This window comes from Solenopsis invicta, chromosome 4 (assembly GCF_016802725.1).
Source record: "Solenopsis invicta isolate M01_SB chromosome 4, UNIL_Sinv_3.0, whole genome shotgun sequence".
Taxonomy (NCBI): Eukaryota; Metazoa; Arthropoda; class Insecta; order Hymenoptera; family Formicidae; genus Solenopsis; species Solenopsis invicta.
In genome coordinates, this window is record NC_052667.1 from 9,506,798 (window position 1) to 9,515,369 (window position 8,572).

At 53.8% G+C, this 8,572-nt stretch overlaps 1 protein-coding gene across 1 annotated transcript; it reads left to right on the forward strand.

Moving 5' to 3' along the window:
- Positions 1-1,407: 1,407 nt before the first annotated feature.
- Positions 1,408-6,050, forward strand: LOC105196141. Its single transcript, XM_039447991.1, has 4 exons — positions 1,408-1,703; positions 1,807-2,239; positions 2,320-3,233; positions 5,474-6,050. Exons 1-4 carry the CDS (start codon positions 1,408-1,410, stop codon positions 6,048-6,050), a joined length of 2,220 nt encoding a protein of 739 aa, XP_039303925.1.
- The last annotated feature ends 2,522 nt before the right edge of the window (positions 6,051-8,572 follow it).

An 8,572-nucleotide genomic window follows, 5' to 3' on the forward strand; every position in this document is an offset into this window, starting at 1 on the left:
CGGCGACGTTTCGGATCCCTCACATACAGGTTGGGGCAGGTGCTCACCGGGCATGGTTGCTTCGGTGAGTACCCGCACCGCATAGGGCGTGAACCCACCAGTGCGTGCCACCACTGTAGGGCTTGGGTGGACTCGGCGAATCACACCCTGTTGGAATGTTCAGCATGGGATGTTGACCGTCGGGTCTTACTTCAAGCCCTAAATATTAGCCAGGCTGACTTCTCCCTGGAGAGCATGGTGCGTGCCATGCTCGAAGGGGAGGAGAACTGGGCGGCTACGCTCTCCTTCTGCGAGTCTGTCATCTCGCGAGTCTGTCATCTCTCCCCCCTGTCATAGGAGAGGGAGCTGCAGCCCCTCTTCCTATGGAAGTAGTAAGCCCGGAGGAGGCCATGGAGACCGGTAAGTAATGCCAGACACCGGTCTCCTCTTCCTTCAGGCTAATTTGAATCACTCCGCGAGGGCACAAGATCTCATGTGCCAACACCTCGCGGAGTGGTCCATCGACTTAGCCGTTGTCTCCGAGCCATACCTGATGTACGATCGAGCCGACTGGCTCGGTGACCGGGATGGCTCGGTGGCGATTATTGGGGGTGGCGGTCCGCGGGCTCTTCCTCTCTCTCTCGTTGAGAAGGGCTACGTGGCCGCGAGATGGGGCGAGGCGGTGGTCATAGGGGTCTACGCCCCACCGAGCCGCCGTCTCGTCCACTTCGAGGAACTGCTCGAGAGGGTGGGATCGGTCGCTGACCCGTCCCGCCCCTCACCAACAATAGTCGCCGGGGACTTCAACGCCAAGCTGGAGAAGTGCGGGTCCCCGGCGGCATGTCTAAGAGGGTATCCTTAGGAAATTGGGCCCTGGAGTTGGGGCTCAATTTCCTGAACAGGGGTTCCGCAGACACATGCGTGAGGCATAACGGGGGCTCCATTGTGGACTATACCCTTGGATGCCCCCGCGCGTCGCGCATGGTGTCTTCATGGAGAGTGCTGGAGGGGGAGGAGACTCTATCAGATCACCGATACATTCGGTTCGATGTCTCTGATCCTTCCGGCGGCTGTCAGCAGTAGACGCGTGAGCAGGCTGCTGGCGGCGAAAGGGGGGGCCATACGCCGTGCCGCTGGGTCGTCAGGAGGCTCGACGTCGACCTCCTGATGGCCGCGGCCGAGGCAGCGGCCTGGTCAGAGATACTGACCGGGCCGATGGCCGATGTCGACGCGGGAGCGGCGCGGCTACGGAACGTCCTAACGGGCATTTGCGATGCGGCGATGCCCCGCATCCAAAAGGGCCCCTCCCCCCGTAAGAAGGGGTTGCACTGGTGAACGCCCGAGATTGCTTAGCTCAGACGGGAGTGCAATCGGGCGATCCACCGGTGCACCCATTACGCGCGTAAGCGCGTCCAGGACGCGGAAGTAATGGCGTCGCTGAGGGACCAAAGGCGTGAAGCCAAAAGGTCCCTGCAGCGAGCCATCGGTGACGCCAAGGCCAGGGCTTGGGAAGAGCTGGTCAAGACTGTAGACCGTGACCCGTGGGGGCGCCCCTATCTCATCGTGAGAAACAAGTTTAGGAAGGCGGGCGCTCCTCTCACGGAAAGTCTTGACCGGCGGTTCTTCGAGACAGTGGTCATAACCCTGTTCCCTCCGGGTGCGGGGGAGGTGGCCCATCTCGGCGTGCCCCCTCCACCGGTACCCGATCGGGGAACGCGCGCAAGGTCTCGGGGGACGAGGTGCTAGGGATCGCCAAACGGCTCCGGGCTAAGAAAACAGCCCCGGGCCCGGACGGCATCCCCATAAAGGTCCTAGCCTTGGTGTCAGGAGTACTGGTGGACAGCCTCCGACACTTGTTCGGAAAGTGTCTGAAGGCTGGGCGGTTCCCCACCGCGTGGAAGGAGGCAAGAATGGTGATCCTCCGGAAGAAGGGCAAGCCCGAGGGATCGCCCTCGGCCTACCGCCCCATCTGCCTACTCAACGAGGCGAGCAAAATGCTGGAGCGCATTATAGCTGCCCGCCTCCGAGAGCACCTGTCTCAGGAGGGCCCCGATTTGGCCGACTGCCAGTTCGGATTCCAGGAGGGCGATCTACCGTCGATGCTATTCGACGGGTCCGTGCCCTCTCGGATGAGGCTGTCTCCCGCGGAAGAGTGGTGTTGGCTGTGTCACTGGACATAGCCAACGCCTTCAACACTCTTCCGTGGGAGTGTATACGTCAGGCACTCCGATTTCATCGGGTGCCTGCGTATTTGCAGAAAGTAATCGGGGATTATCTTCGAGACAGGAGCATCCGCTACCCGGGGCGGTACGGGGTGAACCGTAAACGGGGGATCCACAGTCGGTCCTAGGACGGCTCCTGTGGAACCTCGGATACAATTGGGTCCTCCGGGTCGCCCTCCTCACCGGGCTGGGTCTAGTGTGTTACGCCGATGACACACTACTCCTGGCCTGGGGGGAAGATTGGAGGAGCACCGTTCGCCTCGCCGAGGTCGGGGTGGAGCTTCTGGTGGGTCGCATACGGATGCAGGGCTTACGCGTGGCCCCCCAAAAGACCGAGGTTATCTGGTTTGCCGGACCTCGGGCAAGGGGACCACCGCGCGGGGCCCAGCTTGCCGTAGAGGGAGTCCGAGTCCCAATTGGGACCCAGATGAAATATCTGGGTCTCATCCTCGACAGCAAATGGAGTTTTGTGCCGCACTTCCTGCGGTTAATCCCTCGAGTGCGCGTAGTGTCTGCCAGTCTCGGCAGGCTGACGCCCAATCTCGGGGGACCTGGTGGAGGAGCTCGCCGCCTGTACCTCGGCGTGGTCCTGTCAATAGCGTTGTATGGCGCCCCCGTGTGGTACGCCGATGTGGTGGCCAGCCATCGCTTAAAAGACCTCTTACAGAGCTCTCAGCGCGGGCTGGTCGTCCGTGCCGCACGGGGTTACCGGACCATCGCCACTGTGGCGGCGATGCTAGTGGCCGGGGCGCTCCCGTGGGTGCTCGAGGCGCGCGTGTCCGCACATGCGTACAAAGAGAAGCGTGCGCGTCTCCGGGTCCCCGGCTCCCTGGACACACAAAGAGCAGGAGGTGTGGCGCCTCCAAAAAAGGAGGTGCGCTGTCGAGGATTGGAACGAGGGCCTGTCCCTAGATGGGCCGGGCTCTCGCGTCGTCGGCGCCATCGGGCCCGTTTTGAAAGAAGTGGGCCGGCGATGCTTCGGATCCCTCACATACAGGTTGGGGCAGGTGCTCACCGGGCATGGTTGCTTCGGTGAGTACCCGCACCGCATAGGGCGTGAACCCACCAGTGCGTGCCACCACTGTAGGGCTTGGGTGGACTCGGCGAATCACACCCTGTTGGAATGTTCAGCATGGGATGTTGACCGTCGGGTCTTACTTCAGGCCCTAAATATTAACCAGGCTGACTTCTCCCTGGAGAGCATGGTGCGTGCCATGCTCGAAGGGGAGGAGACCTGGGCAGCCGCGCTCTCCTTTTGTGAGTCCATTACCTCACAGAAGGAGAGCGACGAGAGACGTAGGGAGTCGGCCTCGAACGCCGCTCCCTGTCGCAAGAGAAAACCGGGGAGAAGGGCCCGGGCATTTGCCCGGGTCCTGTAAACTCTCCTCACAGTCACGGGCTGGAGGGAAGAACGGGCGAGATGTGCCTGGCCCTCCAGCCCAAGACTGCTGGGAGCTGCAGGGATCGGGTGCGGGGGCACCCTATCCCATTGCACGCAGCTCCTCGGCAGGGGAGACCGTTGCGTGGTGGTCCCGTAACGGTCTCCAGTTGGGACGTCCCTCTCCCACGCCTAATATGAGAGGGGAAGTGGCTCGGGGGGCGCTCGTTGGAGTATGCCTTCGCAAGCCCGGGGCGCCCCTCATGTCTCATGTAAAGGTGGACCACCATGGGGTTTTAGCCGGTAAGATTCCGGCATAACCGCTTCCCTTCCCCTCGGAAGGGAGGGGTATCCATGAAGATTTCCCCATGTAAAAAAAAAGAAAAATAAATAACTTCACCTAGGTTAGTGTAAATACCCGCACTCAGTTCAGTATAAAAATACACACTCCGAGCAAGTGCGCCTAGTAACAAAAAGTTACCAGTCCCTGGAACGGGGCGAGTGCACGCCAATCGAATTCGCTATTTGATTCTGTCCACGGGGAAATTTTTCAAACTGAAAAGTCGCTATCTTTCTACATACTTACAGTTCATGATTAACGTAACGACCAATGAGCTCGAGGGGAGGGTTCCGATAGCGCACATCCCGATAGCCCACCAACCAATCATCCTGACATATCTTACCCAACTTACGGAAAATCTCTAGGCATCTGCCATTGTGAGTGGTTTGTGTGCTATCGGGACCTGTCGAAGCTCGTGTCGTTTCATTAATGACCTAGTTTACACCGAACACTTGACACGCATACTAACAAGTAACTTTCTATTAAATTGTTTTAATTTTGACAATACGTGTAAATTTATACGTGATATCTATATTTAATTAATCATCTTGATTCATATTGTACCAGCTTAATATACTATTCATTAAATTTATTACCGAAATTAAGATAATTGAATAAAAAGTTACTAAATATTACGCGTATCAAGTATTCGGTGTAAACCTTTGACTATATAAATATGGACTGCTAGTACCCCTCCACTTTCCTATGTTTTCGTGTAAGAAAGATCTGCAACGCTTCCATCTCCTAAGTGGCAGAAATGTGAAACAAAAAAGCGAGACAGCAATAGTAGAAAATCAGAAAAGAAAGAGACGGAATACAATATATCGCTTTGAATTTATACGTTTACTCCAAAATATGCGATAATATTTCTGTAAAATAAGAATTAATTTTACTAAATTAAAAGAAAATAAATACAAAATGTACATATTTTATTATTAAAGATATATTTAAAAAAATTATGTAATTAATATATATATATATGCATATATATATATATATAAAATAATACTTCCGTTTTCGGAGCAAGTGGGGATAGAAGCGTGCAAGTATCGGTGTGCATTATAGAAGGCAGAAAGTGAGCGGAGTGAGAGAGTTGGAAAAGTGAGGTGGGCGAGGAGGTAGTGCGAGTGGAGTAGAGTGGTGGAGTAAACGGAGTATGAACGGGGTGAGTGATTGAGAGAGAGAGAGAGCGAGAGAAAATTTGAGTGAGAGTGAGAGGTTAGGAAGAGAGGTAAACGCGAGAGTGGTGAAGAGAAGTGGGAGGCAGGAGGGAAAGAGGAAAAGAGCGCGAACGCACAGGCGCGGAATAGGAAAGAGTATAGAGTGGCGCGCGCTGCGCTGCGGCGGAAAGAGAAAGGCGAGTACGCATCAGCAGAGTGTGCGAGGCGACATAGAGAGGAGACTCGGAGCGGAAACGTAGGAAAGGGACAAGAAGAAGGAAAGGTAAAGTAGGAAGATGGAGAAAGAGGGAACAGGGGCAGGGAGGAGCGGAAGAGGAGGGAGAGGGGGAAGGGAACGTACGGGGAGTGTAGGTATACTGGATTTGTGGAAAAGGAAGAGGGAATTGGAGGAGGAGGGAGGTGAAGAGGAGATAAGTCAAACAGGAAGGGAGGAAGAGCTGGAGTTGTTCAGCAAAAGTAAAAAGACGCCGAGATCACCGTGTAAGGAGGGAGAGGGATTAATGATGATGGGAATGGTAAAGAAATGGATGGAAGAGCTCAAGGGAAAATGGGAGAGGATGGAGGAGAGAATGGAGGATAGGATGACAGTATTAATGGTAGAGCTGGAAAATATGATGAAGAGGGAGGAGGCTTGGGGGGAGGAGAAGAAGAGGATGGAAAAAAGAATAGGAGAGTTGGAGAAAAAAGGGGAGAAAGGACAGGGGCAGGAGGGGAGAAGGCAAAAGATAGAGGAGCTAGAGAGAAGATTGAAAAGATTGGAATGCGGAGGAGGGGAAGAGAGAGGAAGAGGAGATACAGGAAGGGCGGAGATAGAAGAAAGGGTGAGAAAACTGGAAAGAACAGGGGAAAGGGAGGAGAGATTGAGGAGGAGAAGGAACGTGGTGGTGAAAGGCGTTAAGGGGGAGGAGGGGGACGTGGGGGGAGAATTAGGGAAATATTTAGACAGATAGGAGCGGAAGTAAAGGTGGAGGAGGTGAGGGAGGTGAGGGCGGGAAGGGGAGATTGGGGTGGCCTGGTGGTGGTCAAGCTAGGATCGGAAGATGACAGGAAGGAAATTATGAGGAAAAAGAGAGGAGAGAGAGGAGGGAGAGAGATTTGGAAAGGAGATGATCTAACGTGGAAGGAAAGGCAGAACAGGTGGAAGTTTAGAGAGATAGTAAAAGCAGAGGAAAGGAAGGGAGCAAAGGTTTGGATAGGAGAGAATAAGGCGTTGGTAAATGGGGAATGGTGGTTCTGGGATGAAGAGGAGGAAGGGATAAAAAAGGGGTGGGGAAAGAAAGGGATGAAAATAGGAAAGGAAAACGCGGGGGAAGCGAGAGAGAGGGCTTAGAAAGGAGTGGAAGGGGGATAGGAGAAGGGGCGACAAAGGGATGGCATTGGAGGAGAGGTGCGGGAGAGAGAAGGAGAGAGGAGGATGATGGGAGGAGTAGAGCAATGAAAGTGGGGTTCTGGAATGTGACGGGGGTAGGAAACAAGGACGTGGAGTTTTGGAGAGCGATTGCGGAATGGGATATAGTGATCTTATTGGAAACGTGGCTAGAGAAAAGAGGGTGGGAGCGAATAAAAGAGAGGCTGCCTCGGGGGTATAGATGGGAGGTGCAATTGGCAGGGAGAAGGAACAAGAAGGGGAGGGCGGTGGGGGGAATGTTAATGGGGATAAGGAAAGAGATAGAGGTAATAGGAGTGGAAAACGGAGAGCTAATGGAGGGCCTGATAGTAGGAAAAGTACGAGTGGGAGAGGAGATATAGAGAATAGTGGGGGTTTATAGCAATGGGGACTTAAAGGAAAAATGGCAGATAATTGAAAATTGGGCAGAAGAAAAGGAGGAGGGGGTGCGAACAATGATAGGAGGGCATTTCAACGCGAGAACCGGGGAAATGGGAGGATGGTGGGAGGGGAGAAATGAGAGAGAAGAGGAAGAGAGGAGAAGATCAAAAGACAAAAAGGTGAATGCGGAGGGAAGATTTTTGGTAAGTAAGTTGGAGGAGGTGGGATGGTATATATTTAATGGTTGCGGGAAGGGGGATGAAGAGGTTGAATGGACATATTCAGGGGGTCGAGGGGACTCGGTTCTGGACTGTGACGGGGGGGGAGGAGGTTTGGGATAGGGTGGTGGGAGTGAAGGTGGAAGACAGGGTTGAATCGGACCATTTTCCGCTGGTGGTAAGGATTAAGGAAAGGGGGGAGAGGAGGAGGAAAGAGGGGAGGGGGAAGAGGAAATGGAGGTGGACAAAGGAAGGAAAGAAGGAATTTGGGGAGAGAATGGAGGAGGTATGGTAAAGAAGGGGGACCGAGACAATATGGACTGGGAAGAATTGAAGAAGGAGGTACAGGAGATACTGAGAGGGGGGCAGAAGGAGGAGAGAGGAAAGAAGGGAGGATGGTGGGATTCGGAATGCAAAGAGAGTAAAAGAAGGGTGAGAAAAGAGCTGAGGGAGTGGAGGAGAAAAGGGGAGGGGGGGAGAGGTATAGAGAAGCGAAAAGAGAGCATAATAGGTTGTGTCAGAGGAAAAAAGAGGAAGAAAGAGAGAGGTGGGCAGAAGTAGTGAAAAGGGCGAGATCAGAGGGGCAGGTGTGGGAGGTGATTAATAGAGAGAGAAGGAAAAGGAGGAATGTGAATGAGGGGATTGGGATGGAGGATTGGGTGGAGTATTTTAAGGGACTGCTGGGAGGAGTGGAAAAGAGAGTAGTGAGAGGGACAAGAAGAGAAAAGAGAGAGGACGAAAGAAAAGTAGAGGAGCTCTCAAGGGAGGAGATAAGAAGAGCGACAAGAAAGATAAGAGATGGGAAGGCAGCAGGGGGGGACGAGATTCCGAGCGAGGTGTGGAGGTACGGAGGGGAAAAACTAGAGGAAGCGATATGGAAGATATGCGATAGAGTATGGAAGGGTGAGGAGTGGATCGAGGACTGTAGTGAGGGTATGATAGTCCCGATAAGGAAGAAGGAGGAGGGGGAAAGGGTAGACGACTATAGGGGGGTGACGTTAATGCCATCACTATATAAGGTATACGCAACGGTAGTAGCAGATAGGGCAGAGGGGGAGGTGGAAGAGGGAAATAAAGTGCCACAGAATCAAACGGGGTTTAAGAAAGGAATGGGGACAATGGACAACATATATGTGCTGAACTACTTGGTGAACAGGCAGCTTAGCAAGGAGAAAGGCAAATTGGTGGCCTTCTTTGTTGATCTGAAGGCCGCGTTTGATTCTGTGGACAGAGAGGTGTTAGTAAGGGCGATGAGGGAGAGGGGAATTAGCGAGGGGACGGTATGGAGATGTGAGGAGATGATGAGGGAGACCAAAAGCAGGGTGAGGATGGGAGGGGATGTAAGCGAGGTTTTTTGGACGGGGAGGGGGGTCAGACAAGTGTGCCCGCTAAGTCCAGGACTATTCAATTTAGTGACGGCGGACTTGGAAGACAACATGAGGAAGGGACTATGGGGAGGGGTAAGAGGGGGGGAAGGTGTACACGT

Excerpts from the sequence above, each read along its gene's own strand:
- LOC105196141 (XM_039447991.1), top strand. The coding sequence starts at position 1,408 with ATGGCGTCGCTGAGGGACCAAAGGCGTGAAGCCAAAAGGTCCCTGCAG. Across the intron at positions 2,240-2,319 it reads TGCCTGCGTATTTGCAGAAA|TCGGTCCTAGGACGGCTCCT; the intron begins GTAATCGGGGAT and ends GGGGATCCACAG. Across the intron at positions 3,234-5,473 it reads CACCGGGCATGGTTGCTTCG|GAAGAGGGAATTGGAGGAGG; the intron begins GTGAGTACCCGC and ends TTTGTGGAAAAG.